The sequence below is a fragment of the Lagopus leucura genome, unplaced genomic scaffold (genome assembly GCF_019238085.1).
Source record: "Lagopus leucura isolate 7727_CA_CO unplaced genomic scaffold, USGS_WTPT01 Super-Scaffold_100021, whole genome shotgun sequence".
Lineage (NCBI taxonomy): Eukaryota > Metazoa > Chordata > Aves > Galliformes > Phasianidae > Lagopus > Lagopus leucura.
Window position 1 is genome coordinate 3,215,346 of NW_024962274.1, and position 18,287 is coordinate 3,233,632.

Genomic DNA, 18,287 nt, shown 5'->3' on the forward strand with positions numbered 1-18,287 from the left:
CGGCCCCCGCCGCTGTACTCACGGGCAGGGCGCGGCGGAGCCGCCGCAGGAGGCGGGGGGCCAGGCACAGAGCGGCGCCCAGCGCCAGCAGCACGGCGGGGCCGCGCATAGCCGCGGCGGTTCGGCCTCAGCCTATGGCCGCCGTCTACCGCCGCCGCCGCCCGCGCCCGCCCCGGCCCTTCCCCCGGCCCGCCCCCCGCCGCGCCCCAGCAGCCGGTTTGAGGCCCAGCCTCATTCAAACGCAGCGCCCGGGACTCCCGCCGGCCGCAGGTAAGGGGCTGCCGATGACCTCGTGCCCGCGGGGAGGGGGCGGGCGAGCCGCGCCGCTTCTCCTCTTCCTTCTCCTCTTCCTCCTCGGGGCCTCGCAGGCCGCGCGGGCAGCGGCTCCGCCGACATCTTCCCTCGCCCCCCTCGCGGGGCCGGGCCGCCGAGTGACAGCCGCCCGCCGGGCCGCCCGGGCGTTTCGCCCCACGCCGCCGCCCAAGGACGCATCCATCGCCCTGCAGCGGTGCGCACCGCTCGGGCACGGCCGAAGGGCGGTACCGGCACGCCGGCAGCGTTTCGGGGCTTCCCGGAGCCGCCCGGTCCCTGCCGAAAGTGGAGCGACGTTGGCGCCTTTAATGCACGCTTTCTAGACCTTTCTTTGCTGAGCTGCGGCCAACAGCAGCTCTTTCATAGCAATTTTAAGCTTAGGCCCGTTTCCAGCAGGCCCTAAAATTGCAGAATTCAACGGAGGCGTACATAAAGCCTAGCACTTAGACACCATTTTTCAGCTGCGGTGAGGGAGACAATAATGCCCTAAGCTGGGGTGCGTGTGCTGGATCAGTTTTAAACAAAAAAGAAATGAATACAATGGACTTTCTGAGCTTAATTCCTGCTCTTGAGCCGTGTTCTCCCCTGGGTCACAGGGACTCCTGTGCACAGCCCAGTATCACAGCTGCTCCATTACAAGGAAATGCATTTCTAACCACGTGGCTGTATGAGCTGCATTGCTTCGGGAACATGTAGCACAATGTCACCTGTGCCTCCAGCATCTGTTTTACATCATATATTGTACTCAAAATAATAAATTCCAGTTTTCAGTTGTTTCAGAGAATTGTCTAAGATGCAATAAACAAAGAGAAATGGACACTTTCTTTAAGTGACTGCCTGCTTGTCAGCCCATCTGTAGTCTTGTTTACGAGCACGTTGAGGTGGCTAAAGGTTGAGCCATTTATCTCAGGATGAGGAACTGCAAGGGGAAAGGATGAGTTCCTTTGGACTTTATTTTGTCTTTAAAATGTACAGAGTCAGCATGACTTACAAAATAATTGAGCAACTAAAGGTGAGGTACTATCTTGCCTTGCAGAGCTAAGGAAGAGCAGGCTCGCTGTTGATAGAGCGTGTTGATTAGAAGCATGTTGGCAACCAAGCTGTCCCGTCCTCTCCTGAACCTCCCTGTAAAAACCCTGACTTTCAAGAACCCAGGGAACAAGTCCAGGTAAGTAACTCAGTAGAGAAGAGCAAGATCTTGAGTAAAGCACACATCACTTGATTTCAGTGGGGCAGTTTATTTACAGTGTCAGAATTGCTGAGGTTGGGAGGGCCCTCCAGAGGTCATATGGTCAACCTCTTTGCTCAAGAAGAGCAAGGAGCTGCTTGCCCAGGACCACATCCCAGCTGCTTTTGAAAGTCTCCAAGGATGGAGATCCTACAACCTTTCTGGGCATTCCTGAACATCAGCAAGTAGGCGTTGGTGCAGTGCAAGGAACCATCACATGTTTCTGTAACTGTAATAAAGAGATAATCATGTAAAATGGGAAAGTTGATGACAATTTTAATGAGAAAGAAAGGTAGGTTGAATAACAAAACTGCCTTTTTTCTTTTTTGGAACATAAACAGGCAGAAAATTATTTAATTCTAATTCCTAACTCTGAAAAAAAAAAAAAAAAACAAATCTTTGTACCTGTCTGTGGTGAGAATCCTGCTAGTCCAAACCCAGCGCAAACTGAGTACTTTCACTGGCTTTAGAACAGGGCTCCCATACAACAGTAAGCATGCCACTGATTGTAGAGTGGTCCGCTAAGCAAGAATTTACACCTTCAGTGTTCTACTGCTGCTGATAATGGTATCACACTGTCAAGGCTGGCACTTGAAACAGCAAAAGATAGCTAATCTGTTAGAGATTTCCTATGCTGATCGGCAGCAGACATCTGTTATATCATGTGACTGTAGATCAGCTTCCTTTCCACCTAGTTCAAAGCTTCTGCTCTGTTCTCTAGCCTTGTTTTCTGAAGATGCAGCTCAGAGGCCAGTATCTGCAGATTGCAGTTCAGTATTGCATAGATCACCCTGGGAGTGCCTGTGATTTCTGAGAAGAGATAATTGTGAGTGATTAAGCAAATTCAGCCTCAAAAGAGGAGCTCTGTTGGAGGATAGATGTTATCAGAGGAACCAGAGAACAGCTGAAATACAGTATCCAGAGGAAAGCAAGGTAGCAGGCCATGGCAGTGCTCAAAGCAAACTGAAAAAGCTGATAGAGCCCAGAGAGGTGGCTGGCAAGGTCAGCAGGCAGGGTTAGCCTGGCATGTTCTCTAGACCCAGCTTTGCTAGATTATAGCAAGGCCTAAGATAAGATGTTACTGATAACAAGACTTTTCTGAACAGATTCTCCCCTGGAAGGCATTGTTGCTTTGCTCTGATCTGTGTTTTTAGCACAATGTATATTCCTCAGAGTCAAACATACTGTGCAGAGTAGCTTTAGATCTGCATGGCACATATTGTGCAAAAACATCTTTGTTTTAACAGCTGCTAAGAGGGATATGAGATCTAAGAGGATCTAATGGGCACACACTGCAGAAGTGTCATAGGTGACAGAAGGGTGGAGCTGTGTGTAAAAAGATTGAGATAATTCCAAGCAAATCAGCATTAGGATGGATATCAGACAATGCCACAGCAGTGCTTTCAGTAGACAAATGCATAACTTCCACTATCCCTGCTTTGTGCAACTCTAATGAGAGCACTGTTGCTGTTGAAAATGAAAGCACTGTACTGCTCATTTTGCAGGTGGAGGCAATTCTGTGCATTCAGACTAGGAGCTATTTTAGAATTCTCATTTTTATCCATATATAGATCCAGCAGAAATAGCATCAGAGTCTCGGGAGAAACAAGTGTTTCCTACTGTAGGAAACAGACAGGCTTAGACTAAGGAGAACTGTAGGTAAGATTGTTTTCTCAGATGGCAGTCCACATTATGTATAAAGGCAACACAATATTCTTTTTCACATACATTTTTCATATGTAGCACCAAGGTATGGACAGGATATTCCATGCTTGATTGTTCTGTGTTGCTGTTTTTCTTTAACAGACCCATGCAAAAGTTTTGCTTCCCTCTCCTATCCTCATGTGGCAGCCGCTCTTATGCAAGTGAGGTTGATCAGGTGAGTATTATTGTAGTTTCCAAGATCTAGTTCTGCTGAGCTGAGGCTTTAAACTCTCTGGAGCCTGGTGACTAAATTCTTCTTTCCTATTTGCCAGAACGACTTTGAGCTAGACCTCTTCAACATACTCCACATTCTTTCCTAGCAGAGAGATTCCATTGACGCAACATGGTACATGCTACTAAGGATAGCAATAAACAATCAGACTTTTTTTTTTTTTTCCTATTTCTGGAACTTACTCAGCAGATGAAATCTTCCACCTTAGAGTGGAGGGAATTTGCATGACAAGTTCTTAATGAAGCACTCTTTCCAGAATATGGTTGTATAAAGTGATGTAAATAAATTGGAGCATCCTCACTCTCACTCTGGGGACTGACCCTCTTCTTTAATAGCTCTTTCCTTGAAGGCACTAACTTAACAGAAAAAAAGTTTTTCTTTTTGCCTGGCATGTAACATGGCACAGAACTCAGCTCTATAACAGTACCAGAGCATGCACGTCTTGTCTGGGACAGAGTCTCAAAGGAATTCATGTATGGCCCTTGTGTTGTCAGGCTTCTGATGCAACTCTCATCAGTCCTCCTGTATCTTGGGAAAAGCCAAACTTCTAGTTTTAACAGAGATAAGCTGAAATGAGTTGCAAACAGTCATTACGTAATCCCACCCACAGCAGCACCTTACTGTGTACACACCTGGTGTTGCTAAGATGGATACATGATGCAGTTCTTAACACAGAACTTAACTGCTGCCTCGTGAGATGCAAGGTATTTGGAGAAGGAAAGAAGTGTACTGCTTATTTTTCAAACCTGTAATTTAAATAGAAGACTAATCACTGATTAATCTTAATTTCAACTATACAAGCTATATACAAGTTGTATATAAATACAACTATACAAGCAAACTGTATAAGCTGTATACAAACTATACAGCTATATAAGCTTTGTGATCCTACTTAGATTTTAAAATGCAAAGCCAGAGGGTTTATGTGTTGGAAGGAGAAAGATAAAGAAGCAGTCAGTAATATTAACCTGTTGTCATCTTCTTCAGTCAAACTATATTCCCCACACCCTGCAGGCTACAAGATAGAGAAGAGTGGATTCTTGCTTGCTCTGGAAACATAAGAACAGTTCCTACTGTAGCAAAAACATGTTTTGAAATGCGAAAATAAACCAGGCAGTTCCCAAAATGGATATGAACTGCCAGAGAATGCTGGTTTACTTGGTCTCTTTGCCTTGAAAGCCTGTTGCCAAAAGTGCTGGGAGGACAGCGATCCTACCTCACTGGAGTGATTTTTTGTATGAAGCCTTAGTTTCTCTCTTCAGGAGGCACTGGGTGGCAGTAGCTGGCAATGAACATAGAAAATGTGCCTAGAACAGGTTGCTCCTGGCCCAGGACACTATTTGTTCAGTGCACACGAATGGCTGTTCTTGATTACTCAGTTCCAGTGCATTGTTTTGTTCTGTTTTGCAGATTGGCAGCAGAGCTGTGCTTATAACAGGCTGTGACTCTGGGTTTGGATTTGCCTTGGCCAAGCACCTACATGCTAAAGGCTTCATTATCTATGCTGGCTGCCTGCAAAAGGTAGGAAAACCAAAAGCTTTATTCTTCATCTGTGGCATATGAACAGACACACAGTAAATCCTGTCTTTCATCTCAGCAACATCTTGCCAAGGAGAGGAAGAGTTGTTGGTCACGCAAAAGAAAAGACACATGCTTGAATTTCATAGAACATTACCTGGCCTAGACCATAACGAGCTCATCAGGGCTTGGAAATGGTCCTATTTGAATTAGGACATCCTGGTCTTTTTCAAGTACAATTGACTCAAACCCCAGATCTGAGTTTATAGGCTTATCTGTAAGTGATTTGAGGATCGGTTTAGTTTGATCCTTTGGAGCTGCACTCAGTTTATACATAATTATGCAGGGTTTGTTTTGATTAGTCACGACATCCAACAAGCCACTAGTGTTTTTATAGTATGTGGTATGAGTATTTTCTTTTACATTCATGAGTACAACCGTGCTGGAGTGCACACTGAAGTCACTATGAAAGCAATAGTTTTGGTAGCGCCAGGACTACATGAAGCAGAGCCAGGACACACATAGCTCAGCAATGCAGTCTTTGGTTTGCTCTTCAAGAGCAGTCCAAGTTACCTGGTTATGAAGAATGAGAGCTAGCTTTAGCTTCTCTTTAGGAGGTTTTCCTTTTTTTTTTTTTTTCCAGCTGCACTGTCATCTCCCAGCAGAAACAAGCTTACTTTTCAGGATATCCTGGGGTGAATCAGTTATTTTGATCCTAATCTTTTTAGATCACTTGTCACTGTGAATGTCTTCTAAGTAGTTACATTAGTTAAAGAGACTTTATCAGCTGCTTTTATAGGTATTATCAATATTCTTTCTGTTGTTAGTCTTGCTATTATCACAAAATTTTGCTTAGATTATTGCTTTCTACCAGTTTGAAAAAAGTGTTCAGGTTGCTCTGTCTCTTGTGGTCTCAGCTTTGAGTCTTTGAGTTTTTTTTTTTAAGCTTTGGCTCCCTCTACGGGCTTCACAGAAGAACAGGATACCTGCTATGAACTACTGCTTTTCTAAAGACTATTTCTAAAGACAGTGAGAAGAAAAAGAATAGAAGAGTTTTTTCACAGATTTTTTTTACCACGCTTTTTTAAACTAGAAATAAATATTGGAGAAGATAATACTGTAGACTTAAAAAAAAATTCAGAATAATAGCCTGCCTATACATTGGCAGTAGCCAAAGATTTCAAAGCCACAGGCTTACTTCCTTATTTCACTTCCTCAGTCTGAGCTGCCAAAAAAACCACAAACATACATTTAACTGTTGCTGAAGCCTCCCTTCTATTTTGGTGCCTTCAGTATGCATACTGCTGAAGGCATAGGTAATGCTATAGTGTGATAGAAAGTACAACAATAGTGACAGAGTAGCACAATCCTAAGCTACAGCAAATCAGAATAAGCCCAAAAAGAACAACCTGGACACAGAAACAAAGGAAGAAAAACTACTTACCTTCAGAAAGCTTCCAGTAGGCAGGGATCTCCACTGAAGCACCCCTGCCTCCACTGCTAACCCTTAAATGAGGTCTGGGAAGGGGTGGATCCTGGCTCTACCCCTTCCAGTCACTCAGCTGCATTATGTGCACCTGAGCTCCCCTGGGTTGGCCCTGCCTTCCCACCAGGTGCTCAATCACTGTTTCAAGCCATGACTTAGCATTTCCACTACAGCATGTTAGTGGAAAATAGTGGCCTCTGACAATTTCAATATAAGCTGACATGAAGCAGCGTGCCAGAACTCTTTGATCAACATTTTTTTCCTCTCCAAGAATCAGCAAAAATCTGTACTGTATCCCTGTGTAACTGACTATTGATTTTTTAGCTGGATTCACATACCATGTTGCAAAGTCTGTGTGACCATGACAAGCTGGTAACAGCAGCTGTCATCAGAAAAATGCTATAAATGGCACAGTCAGCAAATTGGTGTACTATGTGTCTTCAGATAATATTCATTTTGGAAAAAAAAGCCAGGCTCTTAACCCTGCAGAACTGAACTCCAAGACTCTGAGCTGATTTCTGTTTATGTCACAGGTTTCATTAGCAAAACCGTGAGCAGAACCACATGCTATAAAATCAGTGTTATTGTTGGTGGTACTGATTTTAGGGGCAGAACAATGCTAGCATTTATTTTGGCTCTAGAGAGAAATAAAGGTGGAAATAAGAAGCATTGTGTTTTGCTGTAAACTGGATGTATTTGACCTTGCCTTGACTGAGAGGAAATGAGTATGACACTTCAGTGTTATTTTCACATGACTACTTGTCAGAACACAGCTGCACATCAGAAACACACTCCAGCTCAGGGAATCGTATCCCCAGGGTATGTACTCTCCTTGCAGATACAAAATATGTGCAGTGCTGACTCTTGTTAGGAGCATTTCCTAGAGTGAGCAGATCCTGAGCATCTGACTATACTTTTTACTGAAGGAAATCTGAGGGGTTTTTAAAGTCATGACTAAAGGCAGCCCAAGGGTGCGTCTGTGCTAACAGTGCAATTTCACTAGTTTCACTATTTTCACTAACAAGTGTTAGTTTAAGAGTTATATTGATTCTTCATTGCCAAAAGACAGTGGATTCAATGAACAATCACTCTGCAGCTGTCTTGTTTTTCCTCTTTGGTTAATAGCTGGAGGAGCCAGCTGACACGAGATGAAGAAGGTATTTTTCCATCAGTATCTGTTACCAGTGGACATGTGATGTTTGTCACTACTGTCAGGAGTGCTGTGGGATCTCTGCTTGCTTTGCATTGTGTGCTCAGGTCTGCTGGGGCTTGCAGAGGGTGCAGAGCCAGAGGTTATGTGATCAACCCAGCATGTGAGTTACTGAAGGGCTCAGAAGGAGTGCTCACAGCCACATGCCACTTCAAGGACGCAGTGATAAAGATCCAAGCTGGAGTTGTGGGCTCCAGAGAGTGACCATGGAAAGAGGAAGATGGCACGGTGATGCCAGAGCTGAGACCTCTTGCCATGGGGTCAGGGAACCTTGGGGCTGATAGCAGAGATGCACTGATCTCTTGGCATAGCGTGAGAAGGTCCTTCCACTGCTGCTTATGGGCCAAGGGGTTGAGTCCTATGCCAGGAGTGCATGACACCATCACAGGATACCTGAGTGAAACACCACCCATCTGCCCTTCCTGAAGAGCCAAGGGAATGACCCTGTGTGTCTGGGTTAGTGTCCAGAGTTCAGCACTCGAGTCAGCATCCCATCCCATCCCACCTAGCTGCATGTGGGTGGGAGGGAGGAAGGATGTAGGCTTGCTGAGACAGCTCTGTGAGGGAGGAAGAAGATGCTGTGAAGTTCCCAGTAAAGCCTCTGAGGCTGCTGTGGTTATGCAAGGAGAATTGAATGCTTAAGAACCAAGTTCACTGCTGCACATCTTTTGCCAGAATTTCTGACATGTTGAGCCATGTGCCTTTTCCACCTTGTGCTCTCATGGTTTTCTTCTCTGGGAGGTGATTTCGTAGATATGGGACAGGGGGAAGAAGCACATTGGCCTTGCTGTTGTCCATTGTCTCTTAGCTATAGCTGCTGATTCTAAGGGACTTGCATGCTTGCTGATTCCCTTTTGGCATTCCCACCTGTGCCTTTGGTATGCTTTTCAGTGCTTTGCCATGCACACTGACTTGAGCACCAAAGTAAGTTTGAGTGAGCAGCAAACAGCACGAAACTCTATTTTCAGTCACCGCAAAACCAAACATTAAACTATGCATGGAGCTTTTAGTGGCTCAATTCCGTATGCAGTATGCTTCCGTATGAAGTAAGTGCAGTAAATGTCATCTCTTAAAGAAAAGCACTAAACAGTATTAACTGTCTGCTTTGGAATAAGGGGGGGACGGAGAAGAATATGCAGGAGAGACCAGGCACTGAAGTTAATGAATTTCAGGGTACTGCGTGTGAGCATGGCAGATAAACACAGAAGCAAAGAGGAGCCAGGAGAAGGTGTGTTGAAAGATAAGGTGGCACTGAGAGCAATCTATGGTCACCCTTGTGGCCTCATCTACACTTCTGCCTTGTAGAAGCTGAGGAGTGAAGAGCACTCTGATGCTTACCAACGATGCTAACAAAGTAAGCAAGGCTACCTAAAGGAATGAGAGCTCAGCTAGGGGAGCAATCATCAGATTGTTCTGTGGAACATGCTTCATGGCTAGGCTGTTAGTGGGGAGTAAAAGCTTCTAGTGAGGATGATTTTGAGGGACATGGGGCATTTTTTATAGTAAAGACAGAGATGTTCCAAAAAGAATATCTGGATTTTCAGATCCAGCTAATCAATATCCTCTATAAAAGTACCCCAGCATGGCCAGCTAGCTGCAGTCCAGTAGCTCATAATCATGAAAGCAATTCAGGAATACTTACGAACTCCTATGAATATTCTCTGTCTGTGTCCTTGTAGCACCATAGCAAAACTGGGCTGCAGGACCACTGAAGTAGCACACCTAGGGCATGGCAACCCTGTTGCTTGCTCATGTGAAAGATATCTGAGGGGTTGGCTGCAGTTACATGGCTGGACTATGAGCAGATATATACATGTAAGCTGGGGTGTCTATTGCTCTGAGATGAGGAAAAAAGGAGTGGGGATGGGAAGCAGGAGTGAGAAATAGCTTGTGGAGAGAAGAGAGTAAGGTGCTGGAGAAGACTCCTGGGGAATTACTAGTAGGCAGGTTGGCCAGACGTTTGATGATTGTACTCTGTAGGAGTCCATTGGAGGCAGCAGATATGTCTCCAGGCAGCAGGAGCTGCATGTACAGATCAGCTGAAGGGAGAGGGCAGTAGACAGGCAGTCCCTCTTATGGGATTGTTGCTCCCAGAGCTGGCAGTGTGACTGAGAAACACATGCAATGTATGTGTGCAGCCTCTCACAGCTATTTTATACCACACCACTGCCACACTATTTGTTGTGCACCATATGCAGGCAAAAGTGGCAGTGGTACCACGTTCACATTGCTATGGTGGATCATAGCTTGATCTCAGCAACTTGTGCTGGGCAGGAGTTATGTTGCTGGGGCAGATCCAGCTCTGCCTGCTTCCCAGGGTCAAAGCAGTTGGTACCAGCTGACTCAATGGCAGAGCTAATGGCCAGATGGCTCAGGGAATGGTGTTCTTCTGCAGAAACATCCCTGTTCATCTCCTTTCTCTTTGAACTGCAGGTCTGTCCTGATAATGCTGTCTGCCCTGCATACTCTCTTTTGCTTGACTTGGTGGTTGGTGTGTTTTGGCCACATTCAAACCAGCTCTTTCTTCCCCTCTAGAGTAAGGGAGAGGGTGGCTCCAAGGAACTGGACAACATGAACAGTGACCGAATGAGAACTGTGCAGCTCAATGTCTGTGACAGCAAAGAGGTGGACCGAGCAGTGGAGCATGTGAATAGCAGCCTGGAGGACCCTGAGAAAGGTGCGTGCATTCAGTGGGCTGTAAGGTCGTATGCAAATAGGTGACAAGAGCTCCCTCAGCTGGGCTCTGAGAGCATTTTCAGGGCATGCTTCAGGAGCTGCTATCCTGCTATATATATCCTGCTGTATTCAGGAGCTGCGGTTGGAGGGCAAAAAGCTTTGAGGAGCAGCAGTGTGGAGCAAATGAATCAGAATGCAGCTTCCCACTTGCACCATAAGATGACATCTCCAGAAAACAAAACAAAACAAAAAACACTCTGCTTTTTCTCAACCAGCTCCTACAGGGGGCATTAGCAGAAATTGGGGTGCTGTTTCAAGACCCTGGGGTTAGTGCTTTATTCTTGTGACTTGAGATTTCTTGTGACTCCCTTTCAGGCATAAATTCTGGCCAATGTTCAAAAATTAGCGAAGGAAGTAGAGAGGCTATTCAAAGGATTTGTCACGAAGCTGGCTATTGTTAATGCTGTTGTAGATGTTACCATAAATGTCAAGGTTCAAGGGGTAGCTGTACCTGTCTTTCACTCTGATGAGCAAATTTTGCTCCAGTAGGTGAAAATCCCAGTTGCTTGTGCATTCCTGAAACCATTCCACCCTTTGTCAAGCTACATTTTCCTGATCCTGACTGTGGTTTTATTTGCTCAGAAGACCGAAGTCTCACTCTGGTCTCTTTTCTGTCTGGCTTCATCACTACAGGTCATAAGTGCTCTGTTAAATGGTTCAATAATCTGTTAGCAAAGCTTTTCCCAAGCTGATCTCATTTGTCTCAGAGAGGAGAAGATTTATGTTTGATCTGTCTTCTAGGGCTCTGGGGGCTGGTTAACAATGCTGGCATCTCCACTTTTGGGGAGGTAGAGTTCACCAGCATGGACACCTACATGGAAGTAGCTGAAGTGAACCTGTGGGGGACTGTGCGAACCACCAAGGCTTTCCTCCCACTCATCCGGAGGTCAAAGGGTGAGTGATCTCCTCCTGACTGGCATTCTGTGAAATGGAGCTCTCCTTTGCTGCATGTCTTGCTGGACACCTGGGCTCTATGTGGCCCAGGGAGCATTTCTTCCATCATGGGAATGTAGCCATCTTTGTAGTCAAACCTCTTTTCAGTGCAACTCAGCACAGAGCACTGACAGTGTGTGATGTGCAGCCTCTGATTAGGCTGCGGCATCCACAGTCTCCTAGTGCTCTCCACTACCAAAATGTGTGGATTCTAGTGAGGAGAGGGTGCCCAGCTCTATTTCTGAAGCCACAATTCAGCTGTCATTGTAGGGAAAGAAGCACTGGACTTACAACTTCCCAGTTGTGGTACAGGAGCTATCACTTTTGATAGGCAGACAGTATAAGGCGCCATTGGGCTCCTGAATATTGTGCCTTAGCCTTGCAAATAACCAAGCTTAGTCTTGGTGACAGAGGTTTGCTTTGATGCTGCTTCGTCTTGTCTGAGCTCAATCCTGATTGCTGCTGAGCAATCCTATTTCCCACTATGCAAGTTTTGTCCAGCCTCTTCTGTGTTCCCCATAGCTCTGTACTTTCTGCATCACCATGTGCCCGTGCTCGCATGTAAAGGGAGCACCCCACTTGTTTTCCTGCCTGAAGGCTGCTGTATGTGACAGCAGTGCTCAGACACAGCTCAGACAGCAGCAGGTCTGTCAGGCAGCTCTTAGAGATACGCAGAGTGAACTGGATGCACTTTCATGAATCCGGTGGGTGGTGTATGTCAGGGATCTGGTCTACGTTTGTCAGCTCAGCTGTGCTTTCCCTGGCCTCTGCCTAGGTCGTGTAGTGAACATCAGTAGCATGATGGGTCGGATGGGCAGTCCTGCACGGTCACCATACTGCATCACCAAGTTTGGTGTGGAAGCCTTCTCTGACTGCCTGCGGTACGAAATGCAGCCCCAGGGGGTGATGGTCAGCATCGTGGAGCCTGGCAACTTCATAGCTGCCACCAACCTGTACAGCCCCGAGCGGATCAAAGCCATAGCCGATAAAATGTGGGACGAGCTCCCGGAAATCGTGCGCAAAGACTACGGCAGGAAGTACTTTGATGAGCAGGTCAGCAAGATGGAGACGTACTGCAACAGCGGCTCGACGGACACCTCACCTGTCATCGAAAGCGTTGCCCACGCGCTCACCTCCACGGCCCCCTACACTCGCTACCACCCCATGGATTACTACTGGTGGCTGCGCATGCAGATCATGACCCATATGCCTGCAGCCATTTCAGATCGGCTCTATGTCTATTGAGGCCTGACACTCTCAGGCTGTCCCGGGGGGAGCATTTTGTTTTAAGGAGAGCATTGTACACAATTCCCATTTTTTAAATTTTTCTAACCTCATTTCAGAGTACTGTAGCTCTAAAGGGTTCATTTAAACATCTGACATAACCTAAAGGGCAATAACTTGCAAGGGGTGCTTCGTTGGCAGGAATGTATTATGTTTGCAGGGACATTGTTTCTTTGCTATTTATTTCATGTGATCTTTTTATTTTCACCTCAAATGCCGAGATAAAATCATTATTTAAATTGCAATTGCTCTGAAATGGTATCAAAATAATTTCTTCTGTTGATCCTCCACAATCTTCAGAATTCCTGCTTAAGATGCAGCCTTCACACCGTATAGCGGGGGCACTCCATGCTGTAGTGGCAAACCACTGCCTCCTGATGACTGTGAGTGTCCAACAGGCTTTTTCAGGCCTGGTCACAGTAGCCCAAAGCAAAGCAGAGGCTTCTTTAATTTGGGGATCAGACCTCAAAACACAGTGTTGCAATCAAGCAACTGACCATATCCCTTTTTCTCTTGGAATTATACCAGTAATTACTAGAGAAAGGAACCGGACTGCTTTTTTTGCGTACTTTCTTGCAAAGGAAGGAGTTCAGTGATCGAGGGACTCAGTCTGGCAGGCCTCTCCCACGGAAGTTTCTTAATCATACGAGAATTCCCATGAGCATGAGAAGCTTTAGTGGCAGGAGTGCAGTCATCAGGATTGGCCCACTGTAACATTTCTCTTCTCTTCAACAGTAGTTGAACATCAGCTGCAGACTTCATTTGGAGTAGAGTTTCACTCCACCTCCTGTAATCTGAGAGGGTCGCCGTTGATCAGAGGGAAGCAAAGAGGGTTACAGTAGATCAGTGAATGCCATTTTTGCCAGAGGCCTCAGTGTGTTACAGCAAAGTGTTTGTGCAGCACCTTGCACAGAAGGGCCTCAACCCTCTTCAGGGTCTGTAGGCACCATCGCAGTGCAAGTGCTGGTCATAAGAACTTCCATTGAAGGATTTACCAAGCCTAAGTACCTCTAACAGGATATAAATCTAACAAAACATCCATAACATGAGAAAAGTAACTTTTAGAGCAGTTTCATTTCCATGATGGTTATGTTTACATATCTGTGAAACATTTGTTTTGTACTGAAAGGATAGGAGAAAGAAAGCCACAAAAGAGCCTTTCGTGGGGAAGTATGGAAAGAGTTAATTTGTTTAAGCTCAAAAGGCAAAAAACAAAATAATTATAATAACTGTTGTTAGCAAGTTGAAGAGAAGGGATCTCGTGCTCTGGTGACATATCATGACATGATTGAACTCCTTTGGCTTAATAAATGTGTACATGGATGGTAACAAAATTCTGAGGCTCCCTCTCTATTCTTTGGTATTTAAAGTGAGAAGCTTATATACTTCAGTTCTTTTGTTTGTTTAACTGGGACATCTGTTGTTACACATGCACAATTCATTCAGAGGCTTATTTGCAGCCTGGAGTCTTATGTCCACGTTTGTGCAAGGCTTCAGTACGAGTACCAGACATCTCCTCCTGCTTCTCATGACAAATATGTCTAACCCCTGGACTCCGTATGTTAACAGCTGTTAAGCCTGCGTCTGTATCGGGCTCCCATGGATTACAAAGGATTATTATGGATTATTCCCACGGAGTGGGAAGAGACGCTGAGCTGTGAAGAGGGGAGGAGGGGGACAGCAATGATTCAGCAGGGCAGCGTGCAGCAGGACCCTGGCAAACCTAAAATGAAACCTTGGGTGTGACGAGCCAGCTTCCAGACCTTTGTGATCCCAAGTCCTGAAGTGACGTGGCTGTGGTAGCTGCATCTGGTGCTATAGGGAGGAGCATTGCCACATTTTCCAATACGTGGCCTTCTCTCTGGGACAGAATGTAAGATAAACCACAAGAGACTCAGCAGGCACTAATTTACAAGGCAGAGCAAAACATCTGGATAACAGTGGCTGCATTGCAGTATGGTTCACAGAGGACTGTGCTGCCAAATATGTGATATGGGAGACAATGGCCAGGATGCTCCTCTGTGTCTGGGCCAATTCCAGGTTTCTTTGCAACTTTCTCTGACACTGGGAGAGTTTGATTGATGGCCATGAGGGCAGCAAGCTTGTTAGTTTTCCTGCTGGAATCCTGGCAATCCCCCAGTTTAAGGGTTTGCCCTGAGAATCGCATTAAAGGCTAATCTCCTTCAGCTTTGCTTGACTATCCTTACAACTTACTGCACACTGGGTCCTGCCTGTATGATGCCACTGGGACTCCTGGAGTAGCTTCAGCCCACCAAATTTATTTGAAAGTGAAACAAACAGTGCTGGAGAAACAAGTGTGTGTCCAATTTAACCCAAAGGTAGGAGAAGGACCTTCAGAGCAGGCTGGGCTGAGACCACTTTGCTGCTGGGGAGTACATCCTTCCTCTTCCTTTTTCCTTGAGTTATGGGGGATGTGCTGCTTTTTCTTTGCATAACTAATCAAATGGGAGAAGAGTGGTTCACTGCTCAGTGCACTGAGCAGAGGCTGTCAGAAAGCCACTGGCCAGCTTGCAGCACTGCTCTCCGTGCAGCCACATGGCTGAGATCTGCCTCAGCTCCCTGGGAGATGAGCAGATTGTCACCAGTGCTTTCCGTGGTAAGACTCTAATAACCTAAAAATAACTTCTCTGGTGTGGTGGGAGGCAGCAGGGATGGGGTAATTTTAACTACAGCTGTTACATCTTGTTCTCAGTCTTAGTGAGGAAATCTTGAAGCCCCAGCCACTTAAGATCTTGTTGTTCCTGGTATTAAGGGCGGTAAGCGTGGTGTTTGAGACAAGCATTTAGTGACTGCTGGTTGCAGGAATTTGCCAATTGAACAGCAAATTATCTCATGGCCAGGAATGTGACTGCTGTCCCTGTAGGTTTGTCTGAGACTCGCTGCTCTGGAAACAGAAAGTGAAAGGAGCCGATCCAGTCCTGGCAGCGTTACATAGCTGAGCACAGGATGCCTGCCCCAAGTGAATTGAGTGTAAGAATGAAATAGTTATTGAATTAAACATGCAAATGGATCGGCTGCTGAGCCACAAATTCTGTACTGAGATTTGACTGAAGCAGAGACCTTGCTGCAGAGCTGATATGCAGCTGCTGGCACTTCAGGGTCTGTGGCTCTGAAAAATGAGCAGCTTCCAGCTTGCTCCCAGGAAACCAGGAGGAAATCATATGCGTAATTCACAAAAGACCCAACAGCAGCTCCCAGGAGCACCTCCCAGGGGACAGCACTGGTGTCACCCACAGCCACACTGAGAGATGTGCAGTGGCACAATGTGATCTGCAGCTCCTGCACAACAGGTGAGGGGCAGCTGGAGGGCTACATTTGCCTTGGAAGGGCCCCAGGACTTGAGGACAGCCAAGAAAAATTCAGACCAGGTTCCTGCACCCAGACAGCAGCTCGGGACAGCCTGCAGGAAGCGGAGGGGGGCAGGGAAGCTGGGTAAGATGTAGGCTGCTATTTTGAAATCATGTTTGCTAACAGTGTTTTGTTTGCTGTTCATGTGCTTGTTTGAAGATGACTCTTTGTCAGTGTCTGTCTCTGATCACAAATGAGTCTCTGTGCTTATGGAGCCCTACCATTGGGTATACATAATGATCTGGAAGAGGGACCAGACTGGTACGTGCCATACAGCTGCCCTGACAGCAGGCTCACCGAGTTTTTCTCTCTCCTTCCTCCTCTAACACAAGGTTGTGTAATTCCTGGTGTGACGTGGGTAAGCTTTAGCAGAAGAGCTTAGCAGAGCTGTCATCACCCACCACCTCATTCTGGAGAAGCAGTGCTCTCCTGAGGCAGGGCTGGCCCTGTTTCACAGCTATGGGACAAGCAGGTCACCTCACCCGCAGCCCAGCTGAGCTCAGATGGTGCCAAGAAACTGTGCCCTGGGAGCTGTGGTTCCACTGCAGCCATCCCAGGAGTGCAGGGACTGCATTTCTGACCAACTCCATCGTGCTGCTTCCCAGGGTGTTTGCTCCCCTCACTTCCTCCGTCACACCTTTACTAATGGAAAAGTGGAAATAGAAGGAAAAAAAAAGCCCTAATTCCATCCCTGGGCTAATCCAGGTACTCCTTCCTGAATACAGCCTGATCTTATTCTCCAGCCAGAACTACAAGTAGGGAATAGCAGGACACTGCTGTCATTGCCCCATGATACCAGCACAGCCCCCAGATTGTTCTCTGGGTGGAAGTGTAAATGTTCCTATCATCATTTCTCCCTTAGCAGTGTGTGTCAGAGTAGCAGTGTAGAAATGTGCCAATGTCAGGAGGGATCACTGCAGTGGTATTTCTGACTTCACCTGGAGCAGGGTGGGCCATAAATCTTGTGAGATAACGTGTTGCCACAGAGACCTGCAGCCAGTTTTTCAGGCCTTAGGAGTCTGAATGCTGCCAGCAAGCACAGCTGAACCAGCACACCAGGTCTGCGCATCGCTAGCACAGGAAACAGCAGGTTTGTTGTAGCAGGAGCTCGGCGAGGACTGGGAGCCCAGTGCTGCAGGCTACGTGAGCACACACAGCAATGTGCTCCTGGAGAGTGCAGCCCCAGCGCTGCACTGCCCTCACTGCTCCCAACCCATGCAGATGGGACAGAGGAGATGCTGATGTCTTTGAAATGGGCTTTTCAATGGGATTTGTCCCCATTCGATTCAGCAGAGAGAAAGGGAATCTATGAGGCAGTACCCATGGGCCTGTAAGTGTCTGTTAAACTGCAGTGAAGATGAAAGCAGATGGGATTTATTTAGGATTGAGCTGCAACTCTTTAAAACCCACTTTCAGCAGTGCCTTGGGCTGGCCTGCTTTGATCTGAGATGCAGTGGGAAAGCTCACAAGAGCCCGTGCAGTGCTGCAGCAGTGGGCAGAGGTGGGGGTGCAGATAGCAGCATTCCTGAAGAGAATGCAGCCATCCTTGGGGATTTCTGTGAAGGAAGGCTGCAGTTGGATAAGAGCAGACTTTCAGCCCTGCTCGCTCCCTCATCTCCAGCAATCTCACTCCACTGCAGGGCCTGTGATGCACTCGGAGAGAGGCAGCTTTCAGTTTCCAGTAGTGCCACAGCTGGGGACGCTGCCCTGGCTGGGGCCATAAGCACTGCCTGCGCCTGGGGTGGGCTCACACTCGCTGGGGTCCATCAGCCTGTGGCACTTCGTCATCTCTCCTGGGAGCCTTGCTTCCAGGAATGGAAGCAGCCACATGGGTGCACAAAGGGCTCCTCTGGAGTCTCCACAACAGGTGGGAGGTGAGGGGCAGGCTGGTGGCTGCAGCACACCTGGGCTCAGGCTCTGCCCACCTCAGGCTCATGGTGCCTTCCCTGTGGCCATTCCCAGCCTTTAGTGAACTGAAACTTCACATTGACAGAGGTGGGCAGCGGATGGGAACTAGGGGCTATCAGTTGCATAAAATGTTCTATTTCATTTTTCTAGCTTCAAAACTAGCTTGGAAATAGCTATGGAAGCATGTCCTGCGGCAGCACGCAGTACCTCGAGTTGAAGCTTTACAGCCAGCTCTGCTGGCTCTGTAATGCCCACATCGCCCTTTGGGCAGCAGCAGCTTGCCGTTCCTGCTCACTTGCTGGTCTGTTTGTAAGATCTCTGAGCAAGCCTGTTCTCTAAGGGGATAGAATTGACTATTCGGAGATGG

General features: G+C 46.9%; 1 protein-coding gene and 1 long non-coding RNA gene across 2 annotated transcripts; one reads left to right on the forward strand and one right to left on the reverse strand.

The window, feature by feature from the left end:
• The first annotated feature begins 187 nt into the window (after positions 1–187).
• On the forward strand, positions 188–13,977 carry BDH1 (3-hydroxybutyrate dehydrogenase 1). The gene is made up of 7 exons (XM_042878061.1): positions 188–270; positions 1,349–1,480; positions 3,347–3,419; positions 4,887–4,997; positions 10,226–10,367; positions 11,168–11,320; positions 12,135–13,977. Exons 2-7 carry the CDS (start codon positions 1,398–1,400, stop codon positions 12,602–12,604), a joined length of 1,032 nt encoding a protein of 343 aa, XP_042733995.1. The 5' UTR covers positions 188–270; positions 1,349–1,397; the 3' UTR covers positions 12,605–13,977.
• LOC122183772 lies at positions 1,509–4,984 on the reverse strand. Its single transcript, XR_006180357.1, has 3 exons — positions 4,693–4,984; positions 4,109–4,222; positions 1,509–1,769 (listed from the first exon to the last, which is right to left on the reverse strand). It is a non-coding gene; the product is annotated as an uncharacterized LOC122183772 (long non-coding RNA).
• Positions 13,978–18,287: the final 4,310 nt, after the last annotated feature.